Raw genomic sequence first — 15,097 nt, 5'->3', positions numbered from 1 at the left:
TTGATGGATGTTTTCTAATTTTTCTAACTCAGGCTTTTTTTCATGTCCACCTAATTTATCTTCTAGTATGAAATTGCTCATAACCATGAGCTAATTATTGAATTTTGAATGCACAGCATACCAATACTGCAGCTTGCTCTTTGGGGCTCCATTCTGTAACTTAGTAACCCAGGGATTTTAACAGAATAACTCCTTTCTCTACCTCATGTCAAGTGAGCTTTTGCGCAGTGCAAAGCACAGGATTATTTCTTCCTCTTGTTTTACAAGAAAATCTCCAAATTTGATAACAGCAGCCATAAATTCTCTGTGACTTTAATAGGATTTTCTTTTTATTGGTTTAGACCTACCAGAAAAAAATCAGACCCTGCTACGGAGAGGGAGTTTCTGAACCCTTTAGTCTATCAATAGCGAAAGATGCTCCTGCCGGGTATACAAATACCTGGAACGTAGCTTCCGTGGTCCCAGGCGGACTTCTCCGACGGCTGCGTGCCTCGCCTCCCTCCGAACCGGGATAGCAGCTGCAGCCAGGCTGTAGAGTCTTTGCACACAGCTCTTGACCCATAATCTTCTGGGTTCAAAGAGAAAACCCGCATTTGAATCTCTCCCCTCTGCCTCTCCCGTCCTTGTTCGCTCCCTTTTTACCAGAGGTCAGCAATGCCGGAGCTTTCATATGACTCACATGAGGGCTCTGCCTGGAGCAGCCTCATGACTTCAGCAGTTTTCCGTTATCAGTGCAAGAAACTATACATTGGAAAGGCTGCTGCCTGCGTTCACATGGGCACAACTAAAAACCAGGTGGCTAATATTGGATCGAGTAAAAACTGGCACAGTTAAGAGTGCTTTTGGAATACGGAGTTTAGGTGAATTGACATTGTTTATCCATATAAATGATGATATTTATTAGGCTTCCCTAATGAAAGAGTGGACACGTTGAGGAGTACTTTCTCTCTGCCTTTCATCTGAAAGCCTTTTGCTTTTCAGATGTTAACACAAATTTGCAACCAAGCCAACTTTCATAGATTCACAGAACAGGAAGAAAGCTGAAGATAATCTATGGCATCTCTTTGCCTTCAAGCAACATTGTACATAATAGTCCCAGAGGGGTAGTCATGCATTCATTCACCCAATTATTCAAAACTATGTAGTGAACATCTATTAAAGATAAATATGTTGTTCTTACTGTACAGATAATGTTGGTCAGTGGCGGAGAGAGAGGAGTTTGAATGAAATATCTCTCGCATCCCTTCCCTCCCTCCTTCCTTCCACAGAAATATAACTAATGTTTAGTGTGTGTAATAGACGCCATGCCAAGGAATTCTGGCTTGACCTGGATTTGAAGTCTGTAGTTTTTGAACAGAGCTTTTTCCTCTAATAGATTTTAAGGCTATTACCACTATAACATAAAAGTCAGAGCGAGACAGAATATAGGATGCACACACATCACCATCATTACCATTATCGTTAAGGAAAAAAAGAGTCATATCTATTATCACAATGATGTTAATAGATATTTGAAGTCTGAACCTCACAATTGTTTAAAAAACCTTTCAGATAATAAAATTATGAGTATTGAGTTTTAGCTCAAAATTGCCATAAGAGAAGAGACCTAAAAGCAGGCCAATTCAAAGATTCACTCAAATTTGAATATTTAATAAAAAAAGAAACTAGTCACACTGAAACAAACAAAAAACTTTTGACTGACAATCAACTGAGTGAGGAGCTAGTTTCTCAGACTATAGTTTTTCAGAATATTTCTTAATTCCATTAAAATATAACATAATATTGCTTATGATACATTTTATCCCAAATGTTATTTTTTTTTTCCTAAAACGAGACTGTGAATTTCATCTTTGGGACAACTTTTCTTTACCACTCTCTATCATAAGTTGTAGAATTTTAAAATGACTAGCATTTTTATTATCTTAGGGAATTAACAACCTAAGTCACAAGTGTGCTACAATAGAATAGACTGATTTTTTAAAGGTTTAAGATGCTATGTTTAAATACTAGAATGGGCTACTGAGGACAATTGTGAAATATCCTTCAGAGTTTCCGAATATAAAATAATTTGTGGTTTTGTTTAAAGTCAAGGAAAAATGTTATATAATTTCTTAAGATGTTTTCTAGTTTTATCTCAGCAAAAAAATTTTGTTTCCAAAGATTTCTGAATAAGGAAAGAAATTTTTGATGTTTTCACTGTGAATTGTGAACCAGCCCCAGCTTATGGGTCACTCCAGATCAACATGGCTGGACCTACCTCAGTGACCTGGTCTACTTCACAGTGAGAGAAGCTGTTTTGTCATCTGTGTTAAATGGTAACCATTTTAAAAATAGCAGTAAAATCATATGTTACTGATAATTTCAGGCTAGTTCTCCCTATCACCTACATTTTTGGGATCTTTTTACCTTTCTCCATTATTGGTGTATATTCAAACTCCTATGCTTGGTTGGAAGTCTGTACTTTTTCCAATCTTTAATGCTGTCTTAATTAAATTTAACCAATTTATTAGGAATTTTAATCTAGTTATAACCTTTCTAGACTATTGTGTCAGTTTGCTAAAGCTGCCGGAATATACCAGAAATGGGTTGACTTTTACAATGGGGATTTATTAGCTTACAGATTTACAGTTCTAAGGCTGTGAAAATGTCCACATGAAGGCATCAACAGGATGATAGCTTCTTTGAAGAAAGACTGTTGGCATCTTGGGACACCTCTGTCACATGGGAAGGCACATGGTCAGCGTCTGCTGGTCCTTGTCTTCCAGGTTTCTTTACTTTCAGCTTCTGGCTTCAGTGGCTTCCTCTCTCAGCTATGTGGGTGTGCCCTTGTCTCTCAGCTTCCCTGGGGCTTCTCTGAGCTCTCTGGGCTTTTTCTGCATGTCCTTTATCCTCTCATGGAGGACTCCAGTAAGGGGATTAAAATCTACCTTGAATGGGGTGGTTCACATCTCAATTGAAATAACCTAACCAAAAGGTCCCAAATATAATAGGTCTGCACCCACAGGGATGGATTAAAAGAACATGCCTTTTCTGGGGTACATAACAGCTTCAAACCAGCACAACTATCTAGATTATCAGAAGCATTCAACAAATAATAACATGAGGAATAATGTGAAATTTGTGTCAGAAACATTAAAGATAATCCAAATACATCCACACAACGGAGTAATATGCAGCTGTAAAGAGGAATGTGCTCTCTAAATAATGATATGGAGTGATCACCAAAATATATTGTTAAGTGAAAATGGAAAAAGCAGCACCATGCTTATAGTGTGCTACCTTTTGTGGCAAAGAAATGAGGGGGAAAACAGAGTAGTCAGTAGTCTTCCCAGTATTAGCATTATTAATATTACTATTTTGAAACTATTATAGGTGTATTTTAGGATAAAACAAATAAATAATTGTGTTAATGTCACTAGAAACAAACTTTTCAGCACAAGAGAAAATAGAAACATCAAAGAAATCAAGTAAAAATTATGTTATCTCAAATTTGATTAGGCAATATCAGTATAAACTCATGATTTTTTTTCCTTAAAAACAAAACAAAATAAAACAAAAGAAAACTCTACCAACCAAAAAAGCCTAGAAGCAATGACAACTCAATAGCAATGATCAACCCTAGTGCTCAATTCATGACCTCCAACTACCATTTTCTGCTGAAAAAGAACCAAACATCCATGGAAAAAATGGCAGATTCAGACCTGAGGCATGAGATCTACAAGATGAACCTGGGACATCTTTCTTGCCAGAAAACAAGGAAGTCTGCGAGAAAGATATCCAGGTTGTTTTTACGCCAATGGGAATCATGCTAAAAAAAGACATAGGTGACTCCCATTGGCTTATGATGGGACATTTTGAGTATCAAAAAGAATAATGTCTGTAATGAATTGAAACACATTAAATGAGTTAATCCATAAGATTATAATTATTCTAAACAAGATACTATTTGGTCACTTGGAGGTTTCCTGCATACCAACTCATTACTCTGAAAATTTATGAATAAAGGGAAAAAGGCAAATATTTATTTTGTCTTTTCTAAACAAACTTTTTTTGAAGAGTTACCAAATAGCTAATGAGGGGAAAGTTCTTCCTCATAGAAGAATTCCAGCTAATCAATGCAGAAGAAACTGACAGAAGTAGAAAATCACTCTATGCAATCTTTAAAGTAATAAAGGATATAGGCAACAATCAACAATGGCCTTCAAATAAATGTGTTGCAAAACAATAAAAAAAAATCATTAGGTAAAAGATTGATAAGTAATTTGCAATGGAGGGTCAGGCTGACAGCACCTGAGCCCACTGATCAATCTTAAATTTTCACCAAATTTGGAATATTCAGACATTATGTGCCTCCTGATGTGATACAACAGGAAGTGTACAGCATCACCTGTAATGGCTTTTTTTAGCTAAAGAAAAAAAATTAAACTTGAATATAATCAAGTTTCTAGATCTAAAACAAAATTAAAAGAAATAGAACAGAGAAGTTAAATAATACAAGGAAGCAAACAAAGAAGGACAAGTGATCTGATTTCTCTAACAAATCAGTATCATAAAGAAAAAGAGGAAGAAGTGAATTAAAAAGACCCGACAAACATATATAATATATGTAGACCTTGTTTGGGTACTGATTTGAACAAATCAACTGTAAAAAGACATTTTCGAAACAAGTATGAAAATTTAAATGTGAACTAATTATTAGATGATAGTAAGAACCTATTTTTAATTTTGCATAGTGATTATGTTTTTAAAAACTATCCTTATCAGAGATGGATACTAAAGTCTTTATAGGTGGAACGACATAATTTTCAAGATTTGCTTTACAATATTCCAAAACAATAAAGTTGAGGATAGAAAAAAACAAAATTGATAAATATGGTAATAATTGTTTAAACTGGGTGAAGGCTATTTGGAGATTAATTTTTTATGTGTTTAAGAATTTCTAAATAAAACGGTAGAAAAATAATATTCTTAAAAACACATTCACACAAAATCCATATTTATTATTTATTTGTTTCCTTATATTCCCACAAGGGGAATGGCTTTTGATAAAAGTACAGGAAGTATTATTATTATTTATTATATTTTTATTATTTTCCTAGGGCTAGCATAACAAAGTGCCACAAACTGGGTGGTTTAAAGCAACAGAAGTTTATTCACTCACAGTTCTGGATGCTAGAAGTCTGCAGTTAAGGTGTAGGCAGGGCTGTGCTCCCTTCTGGAGGCTCTAGGGAGAGTCCTTCCTTTTCTTTTCCAGCTTCTGGTAGTCCTAGAATCCCTTAGGTTGGGGCAGTGAACTCCAATCTCCGCCTCCAACTCTGTGTCCAAATTTCCCTCTTCTTATAAGGAAGCCAGTCATATTAGATGTCAGGTCCCCCCGCTCAGTATGCCCTCATTCTAACTTAGCTAGTTACTTCTGCAAAGACCCTGTTTCCAAATAAGGTCACATTCTGAGGTTCTGTTTGTACTTGTATTTTACGGGCACACTATTCAACCAATGATAATGATAATAATAATGACAATAATAATAATATCAACAACTACCATCAGTGCTTGCTCTGTGCCACACTCCATGCTGAAACAGAAGTTGATCCTCAAAACTCTATGCCAGGATCTTTATTTCCTAAACATTTTAACTCATACAGTATGTTCAAATACCATAAATACATGGAACTTTGAATAGGAAGTGAGACCTGGTAGGTTTGTACAGCTTAGTGTGAAATAGCAACACATCCCAAAGTAATTTGGGAAGAGAATAAAAATATATATGCAGGGCCCCCCTGAGGAGCTGGGGGAGAATGCAGAGGTGTTGGATTTCCTCACCTGGATTGTTGCAGATGTTCTCACAAACATTGAAGACTGGCGGTTTGGTATGCCGAGCCCTCTATCTTGGCGCTTGTCCTTATGGAACTTGTTACTGCAAAGGAGAGGCTAAACCTGCCTATAATTGTGCCTAAGAGTCTCCCCCTGTGTGCCTCTTTGTTACTGAGATGTGACACTCTCTCTCCAGCTAACCCAACTCACTACCCTCCCCACTACGTGGGACCTGACTTCCAGGGGTGTAAATCTCCCTGGCAACGCAAGATATGACTTCCGGGGATGAATCTGGACCCGACATTGTGGGATTGAGAACACCTTCTTGCCAAAAGGAGCATGCGAAATGAAACAAAATAATTTCAGTGGCTGAGAGATACCAAATGGAGTTGAGAGATCATTCTGGTGGGCACTCTTATGCATTATATAGATAACCCTTTTTAGGTTTTAAGGTATTGGAATAGGTAGAAGTAAATACCTGAAACTATCAGACTCCAATCTAGTAGTCTGGACTCTTGAAGACTATTGTGTAACAATGTAGCTTACAAAGGGTGACAGTGTGATTGTGAAAGCCTTATGGATCACAATCTCTTTATCCAGTGTATGGATGGATGAGTAGAAAAATGGGGACAAAAACTAAATGAAAAATAGAGTGAAGAGGGTGATTTAGGCGTTCTTTTTTACTTTTATTTTTTATTCTTATTTTTACATATTGAAAATGTTCAAAAAATAGATTGGGGTGATGAATGCACAACTATATGATGGTACCGTGAACGGTTGATTGTACACCACAGATGATTGTATGATATGTGAATATATCACAATAAAACTGATTTAAAAAAAAAACAACTGCATGCCAATGGTAGGTATCATCATTGTTCCATTTAATCATTGAGAAGATTGGGTTTTAGAGAGTTACTTAGTGCCCATGGGTACTAAACTAGTAAATACTAGAAAATGTTATAAAGCTCCCCCAAAGCCTACCAAATTTTCCAAATTTTATTTAATGAGGAGACAATAATAATCGTATTTACACAGAGTGTGAAATCTCTCTCTTTGGTTGCATTCCTCATTACTTTTAGGCCTAGGTTTGAATTACCTATTTGGGATGAACTGGCAATAGGTAAATACTGCTAGTTCATTAATCAAGAGGCATTTGACATCATCTTTGGTCTAAATAAAAACCACAGTGTACAATTCTTAAATCATACTTCTTCCTTCTTTCTGGAGCATCTTAAATTGAAACTTTTATATGCTGTGCCAGTTTGAATGTATTATGTCCCCCAGAAAAAAACATATTTTTTGATGCAATATTGTGAGGCAGACATTTTAGTGTTGATTGGATTGGAATCCTTTGAGAGTTTCCATGGAGATGTGCCCCACCCAACTGTGGGTGATGCCTCTGATTGGATAATTTCCATGGAAGTGTTACCTCACCCATTCAGGGTGGGTCTAAATTAAATCACTGGAGCCATATAAATGAGCTGACAAACAGAAGGAATGCAGTCCAGCTGAGAGTGACATTTTGAAGAGAAGCTACAGCCAAGAGGGACACTTTGAAGAATGCACAGAAGATGAGAGAGTAGCCGCAGATGAGAGACAGTTTGAAGATGGCCATTGAAAGCAGACTTTTGCTCCAGAGAAGCTAAGAGAGGACAAATGCCCCAAGAGCAACTAAGAGTGACATTTTTGAGGAGCTGAAGCCTAGAGAGGAACATCCTGGAAGAAAGCCATTTTGAAACCAGAACTTGGAGCAGACGCCGGCCACTCGCCTTCCCAGGTAACAGAGGTTTTCTGGATGCCATTGGTCATCTTCCAGTGAAGGTACCTGATTGTTGATGTGTTACCTTGGACACTTTATGGCCTTAAGACTGTAACTGTGTAACCAAATAAACCCCCTTTTATAAAAGCCAATCCATTTCTGGTGTTTTGCATTCCGGCAGCATTAGTAAACTAGAACATATGCTGAGAGTGCTGACTGTCAACAATACACAGAACTGCAAGCACATGATATCTAGATCTCCATTTTAAATTTACAGGCATTTATGGTTTTCATTTACATTATATTATTATTGCATATTAGTGTGTTTACCTATATTTAATTTTCACAATAAAGTTGATGTTGCAAACGCTAGTGTCATCTTCTATTTCTACTACCTTCAAGAAAGAGCAAGATTAACATTGAGAAAGTACATGGATCAAGATGACCATATTTCCAAATTTCACAGGCACTTACTGATTTAAGAAGACAGTTTCTGGAGCTCTGGGAATTTCTGCCCAGAAATGCCAAATGCCCTTATTACCGTGCTTAGTTTTCTAGCCTTAAATTCTGTGCTCCTTGCTCTGATACTAAATTCCTGCCTCTCATTCAGGCTTTCCCCACATGCTGGCCTTCACTTCTCAAAGAGTAGTTTACCTGTTATGGATCAAAACTGTTAACTACAAATAGCTTAAGAATGCTGAGTGATTCCATATGTGTAGGTGCACATTCTACAACAACTGGAAATCAATGACAGATTAAAAAAGACATTTTACAGACATATAAGGAAACCTAATTGCAAAGGGTTAATGTAACACAATGGCCTAGTTCATGAAACAATGTAATTGTACTGAACAACATACTTAAAAAAGAACCCATTGTTTAAAAGCATAGGAATCTTTGGGCTATTTGTAGATGCAAGGTGGAGGACCTCCTATTTTCTATTTAAGAAAAAAATATGCTTCTAGAGTCTAGGTGTTTTCTCTGTTGTTCTTTGCATTTGTATCATTGCTTATTTAATTTCTTGAGTCAGAATGAGTTATGGGAAAATTCCAGAAATGACTTGAACTGGTGACTTGGTGATCTTTGAAATGGAGAGACACCGATTTTACATTTAATTTTCCACTTTCAATGTAACAACACGGTTTTGAGAAATAGTCCTTCAATGTTCTTTTTATAAGGAACATATTTGTAAATATATCATAATTAGTTCCCACAGTGAGGCAACTTGTTACATATTTAGTCCATGTTCTGGCTTTCCATAGAAAAAAACAATAATCATTGTTATCATCATCATCATAATCATCATTTACTTACATTTACTCAAAACAATTCTGTAGTCAGAACATTAAATAACTGCCCAAGGTCACACAAACAGGAAGTGGTAGAATTAGCATTCTAAGCAAGGCACAGCAGCAAGGCACAGCAGTCTATGCTTTTACCTGGTGTCTCAGTTTCCCGGTTGCTAAGACAAATACCACATAATAGGTTGGCTTAAACAACAGACATTAATTGGCTCATGGTTTTAGATGCTAGAAGGCTTACTTCCCTCTGCTTTTGGTGGCAGAAGCATTCTGGCTGGCCAGCTATCTTCGGTTCCTTGGCTTTCTTGTCACATTGGGAAGTCCTCTTCTTTCTCTTTAAGTTCTGTTGATGTCTGGCTTCCTGCTCCTCCCGGTGACTTTTTCTTTTTGAGGGCTCCAGTAATAGGATTAAGACCCATCCTGATTCAATCGGCCACACTTTAACTAAAAGTAATGTCTTCAAAAATTCCTGTTTACAATGGGTTCACACCGACGGGAATGGGATTAAGATTAAGAATGTGTCTTTTTTCTGGAGTACATAAATCAATCTACCATAACATGCTTGACCCTTTTCCTTCTTGATACAATTTAAGAATAGGGAGATAGTTATACCAAAGAGTTTTCATGTATGCAATTGATCCTCCCTCCCTTCATTAGGCATTATCACCTAATACAGCTGGCATTAAAAAAAAAAAAATCTGTTCCAAATAAGAACTTCACATACAATATCTCATTTAATCCTGTGATGTAGATATTTATTTCCCCATTTTTAGATGAGGAAACTGGGATTTGTCTAAAGTTTCTTAGAGAGTAAGTATCCAAATTAAAATTAGAATTTAAACCCACTGGTATCTGGCTCTAGGATGTATGCTCTCAACCACCCAGCCAGCACACTGTCCCCATGTACATGGAGGGGAATTTGGTCTCCTGGTACTCAGAATGGTATTCCCAACCTATGTGAAAGCTTCCTATAGGAAACACGTTCCTAAAGGTGAAGGCTGAGGGAGCTTCCTCTGTCCACTGTCTTCAACATCAGGCATCTCTTTCTGGCAGCCCCTCACATTCAATGTACATTCAGGGCAATTGCTCGGGCTGTTGACTAAGGAATGATGGTGCCTTTGTATAATTTGTCATTGTTAATTTCTGTGAAATACATAAAACACTCCCATTTACCAGTACCTTATGGTTTCTTGCTCTGTCAGATTAAACAGCTTGGAAAACTGTCTTTTGGTGCTGAAGGGCAGTACCCACTGAAGTACTGAAAGTATGAAGTTTTAGAACAATTTGAAAATGTGTCCTGTAAGAAGTTGTTAAGTTAAAATATGCATATGTTGTGAGTGCAGAAGTACGAATAAAAGGATGTTACAAAAACCTGGCTTTTAAATTTCTGATACCCACACACTGTGTGGCAGACCCTCTGGACTCCCTCTCCCCATGTCCATCCCAGAGTGCCTGAACCCTTTCCGCCCCTCATTTCGGAAAGCAGCCAGCCTTGTGCCAGCAGCTCCACTCAGTGGCCAGATGGAGAACAGGACATATCAACTTTTCCCTGCCAATATTTTTCTACCAGAGAACGCCCTCCCAACCCTAATCCTTTCCTCTCAACACACATCCATCCCAATTTCCCTTGGACTTTGTCACTTATAGTCGAATTGATTCCACCTCAAACCATCTCTTTATCAAGTTAACATGCATCCTTTTATATATAACTTTTCTTCTTCCCACCGCTTTCCAACTTTTACCCAGTTACTTTATAAATTTTTCTTACTCCTCCAACTACTTTTATTGCTTACATAAACCCAGCAGTTTACCAGGGCTGGGAAAGAAAGGGTTGGTCTGAAGGCCCTGAAATTTAGAAGGTTTAACCACGTTTTAAAAATTAAGTGTTTTAAAATCTTGTGCAAATTGATTAGACTACTTGTATTGTCCCCCTCCCCAGCTTCCAGATCCCAGTTAGCCACGTAGCTCCTGACCATGGCAGAGCCTTGTTACTGGAGGAAGGCAGATGAAGCTGGAGACCTAAAGTAAAAAAAAGAAAGAAAGAAAAAAAGGAATATCTTAGCCTGTGGGTGGTGGTGGGGGGATCCCTTGTGCGGCTTGTCTCTCTGCTTTCCACTAGGGAGGGACCGGATTAGAGTAAGGCATAAGCGGGCGCCAAATATTCAGTAATCAAGATAAGTAATATTTTAATGCAATATTTGGAAAAATCAAAATTAATGCAAAATATTCATTTGGACAAAACATCAAAATGTTAAATAAAGACAGTCTCTTGTTTATTTTACGACCCTACGTTGTTGTGCAACTGGAACAATCGTTTGCAATCAGCCAGCGGTTCCGCGCCGCGTGGCTGCCGAGTGCCTCCCGCAGGCGGGGGCGCGGGGGGCGGTGTTTAAGAAGGTTTACAATGGCTTGCGAACAGATTGGCGGCGCGGAGCTTTATATGTAAGTAGTCATTTTCTTAAAAATGTAGGGCTTTTATTAACATTTCTCACTTAGTTTAACATGGAACGATCTTCTGGTAAGTGTATATAAGGGCAACACATTTTGCCTTTTGCCTCAGGCTCCAGTATGGCTCGTCTGGGCACCGCTTCCCACTCACTCACCTTCTTCGTCGCTGCGCTCTAGAACTCCACAACTTCCATCGAACGCTGCATCCTTTTTTCTCAAAACTTGCTTTTCCTTAAGTACCAGCATTCATGAAAAATATCTCATTCAATTCTCATTTTTTAAATTACCAATTTGCTTAAGTATTGCTTTCTGCTATATTTTTCATTGCAAATGCAGTGTTTAAATAACGTCATAAATCAAATAACCCAGGAACTAAACTATTATTTACCTCACTATTCCTATGGAAAACATGTTCTAACAACTGACTTGGAAATAAATATTTGAGGTGATTTTTTTTTTTTCCTTTTTAGGTTGGGGACCTAATGTTTTCTTTTTTGGAAATATAAGCTTCCAGCAATTCACATCTCATTTCATACATTGTAATACATGGAAGAGGTCCTTTAGCCCTAAATTACTGTGCTTTATTTTTAGGGAAAAAAAGGTGACTTAAAAATGCCCAGCTTGAGATAAAATGCTAAGATGTATTAGAATAGGTTTTGTCAAAAAGAATTGACACAAGGGAAGAACAAAAGAGAGAAGTACCATTGTTAGGCACATATTGTACAGAAATTATTCAGATATAGACGAAAATTTTATTTAAGTATAGATATTTAAATTTTGTTAAAATATGCTGGCTCTAATGGTTACTTATATGTCACAATACAGAATTTATGAACATATGCCTCAACAAGCATGTGCTTCCATTCTAAAAATACAAGTTACCATCTGCTTACCTACATCTGGTGATTAGTCATTCAATCCACTAATTATTTTTTGGTATGAGATGAGTAGAAGAATTTCTATTTGAATCATCTCTCAGATTATCATATGTCATCAGCAGGTCTTTGCTTTTCATTTTGGTCATTATCTTTAAGCATGAAGTTGAGCCATATAGCAAAATGCTGCCAGATGTCAAGGAGAGTTGGATGCTCCTTTTCTAAAATCTTAGCCACTTAGAGTCTTGGCATCCATTTTTTTAAACAGAGGTCTAAGTTCTTCTTAAAAAAATTTTTTTTTAACTTAAGAGAGAAAATGTAATCTAATTCAGTAAAAATTAAGAGTATAACACACACATACAGCCTCTATTTTAATAGTTAAGCAGATTGAGATACACAGACTACAGCTCTACTTTGAAAACCCAGAAAAATCTTTTTGTGTTTTTGTTTTGTTTTGTTTTGTTTTTTAACGCAAACGTTTATTTTCCTCATGAGAGCCTATGTGATGGCCACAGCAGGGGCCTGGGTCCTCTGCATGGACACCCTGGTGTGGGTCTTCACCAGATGGTCGGTTGTTGGTGAACACAGTCTCTTTCCAGAGGTTGGGGGTGAGATCGCTGTAGGTCTTGAAGATGGCATCAAAGGTGGCTTTGGCGAAGTTGCCCAGGGTGGCCGTGCAGCCCCTGACCGAGGTGTAGCAGTCATCGATTCCGGCCATCGTCAGCAGCTTCTTGGGTACGGGGGCCGAGACGATGCCAGTGCCTCTGGGAGCTGGGATGAGGCGCACCAGCACAGAACCACAGCGCCCCGTCACCTTGCAAGGGACAGTGAGGGGCTTGCCGATCTTGTTCCCCCAGTAACCCCGCTGCACAGGGACAGTGGAGAGCTTGGCCAGGATGACGGCCCCGCGGATGGCAGTGGCCACCTCCTTGGAACACTTCACGCCCAGTCGCACGTGGCCGTTGTAGTCCCCGATGGCGACAAAGGAATTGAACCTGGTCTGCTGGCCAGCACGGGTCTGCTTCTGCACAGGCATGATTTTCAAAACCTCATCCTTGAGGGACGTCTCCAGGAAAAAAATCAAAAATCCTGGATGGGCAGAGAGAACAAATAAATCTCCTCCAGGGACTTGATCTTCATGTCCTTGACCAGACGGCCCAGCTTGGTGGCAGGTAGCCACTCCTTGTCCTCGGCCTTTCCGCTGCGAGCTCCGCGGCCCCTGCCCCAGCCCCCGCTGCCGAAGCCTCCACAGAAGCCGCCACGGCCTCCCGTTCCAGGGCCCCCGGAGCCCCCGGGGCCTTTCGCAGCACCGGCGTCTTCCCCCATTTGGTGTTTTCTGGAAGAAGCAGCAGCTGTGGTGTGTTTTTAAAATGCCTCTTTTCATTTCTGATTCAAAGACCTGCTACTTACCTATGGAATCAAGTCTAAATTCCTCAGCTTGGTTTTTGATAAACTGGCTCTATTCTGCCCTGCCACCCACTCATCCTTCACTGCAGTCATCCCAGTAGACTCACTAACAAAACTTCCATGTTATTCTCTGACTGAACCTTCATGTGTTTCTCACCTGACATGTTCTTCCTTCTGCTATAGGTAACCCTCTTCAAGTCCTGGCTGAGGTTCCAACTCTGCCCTGAATCTTTCCTTGCTTCTATGATCTCTCCCAAGGCTGAGCTCTTTGATTACTGATTATCTGAATTATGCATTGTAATCACACCATTTTTATTATTTTCCTAACAATTTGGTAAGTAAGCTCTTTGAGGGTATCAACTCTTAACTCTTAACTTAAATGGCTAAATTAAATTATAGCATGTATATATGTGTATGAATGCCTCCTCTCCCCATACACACACACACACACACATACACACACACACAGGATGGCATCCAAGAACCAATGTTTGCTTATGTGATGGTTAGGTTTATGTGTCAACTTGGCCAGGTGATAGTACCCAGGTGTCTGGTCAAGCAAGCCCTGTCCTAACCATTACTGCAAGGACATTTGTGGCTGGTCAATAAACCAGAAGGTTGGTTTATTAAATCATCAGTCAATTGACTGCAGCTGTGACTGATTACATCAACAAAGGGTGTGTCTTCCACAATGAGAGAATTCAATCAGCTGGATTTAATCCAGTCAGCTGAAGACTTTTAAAGAACAGAGAGAGAGGACCTTCACTTCTTCTTTGGCTAGCCAGTGAAGCATTTCCTGAGGAGGTCGTCGAACACCTTCATCAGAGTTGCCAGTTTGCTGCCTGCCCTACAGAATTTGGACTCATGCATCCCCACAGTTGTGTGAGACACTTTTATAAAATCTTATATTTACAGATGTCTCTTATTGATTCTGTTTCCCTAGAGAACCCTAACTAATACAGCTTAGTTAGTAATTCTGATACCACTCTGAGGCATATCCCTGTACATTGCCTTCCAATGAATCTTATCCTCTGTCAGGTTCTAATATTGGCTTTCACTGACCCTGTTACTTCTTTTCTATCATCCTCTATCATCTCTCCCTTTTTTTGATAGACTTTATTTTTTAGAGCAGAAAAATGCAGAAAGTACAGAGTTCCCATATTGATCCCATTCATCCCCACTCACCCCCACATTTCTTGAGCCCTACTTTTTATCTTAGTCCTGAACTCTCTACTTAATACCTTGATCCAGTGGTGGTTGGAATGGGGAGACAACCAAAGGATTTTGAATTTGGAGACCTAGATTTTGGAGGCCTGGGTTAGGTTAGAGGCCCTCTGTGACTCAGAATAGTTGGATTAATTTAGGCAAGTCATTGTACCTCAGTTTTTCATCTGTAATTTAGGAAAATTAAACCTTTCATGGGTTTGTTTTAAAAATGGAACACACTTTTGCAAATGGTACATTATAAAATATATTGAATTACAACATTGTTA

At 38.7% G+C, this 15,097-nt stretch overlaps 1 protein-coding gene and 1 pseudogene across 1 annotated transcript in view; both read right to left on the bottom strand.

Moving 5' to 3' along the window:
* The window catches only part of CDK15 (cyclin dependent kinase 15), a 93,270-nt gene extending 92,676 nt beyond the window's left edge, over nucleotides 1-594 (bottom strand). The window contains exon 1 of the mRNA XM_037849684.1: nucleotides 440-594. Coding sequence (XP_037705612.1) covers nucleotides 440-562 — 123 coding nt within the window. The 5' untranslated portion in view covers nucleotides 563-594. The remainder of the gene's footprint in view (nucleotides 1-439) is intronic.
* A 12,101-nt stretch (nucleotides 595-12,695) lies between these two features.
* Nucleotides 12,696-13,523, bottom strand: LOC119544743 (annotated as a pseudogene).
* Nucleotides 13,524-15,097: the final 1,574 nt, after the last annotated feature.

Source organism: Choloepus didactylus, chromosome 9 (assembly GCF_015220235.1).
Source record: "Choloepus didactylus isolate mChoDid1 chromosome 9, mChoDid1.pri, whole genome shotgun sequence".
NCBI lineage: Eukaryota > Metazoa > Chordata > Mammalia > Pilosa > Megalonychidae > Choloepus > Choloepus didactylus.
This window is presented reverse-complemented; position numbering and strand designations above follow the sequence as displayed.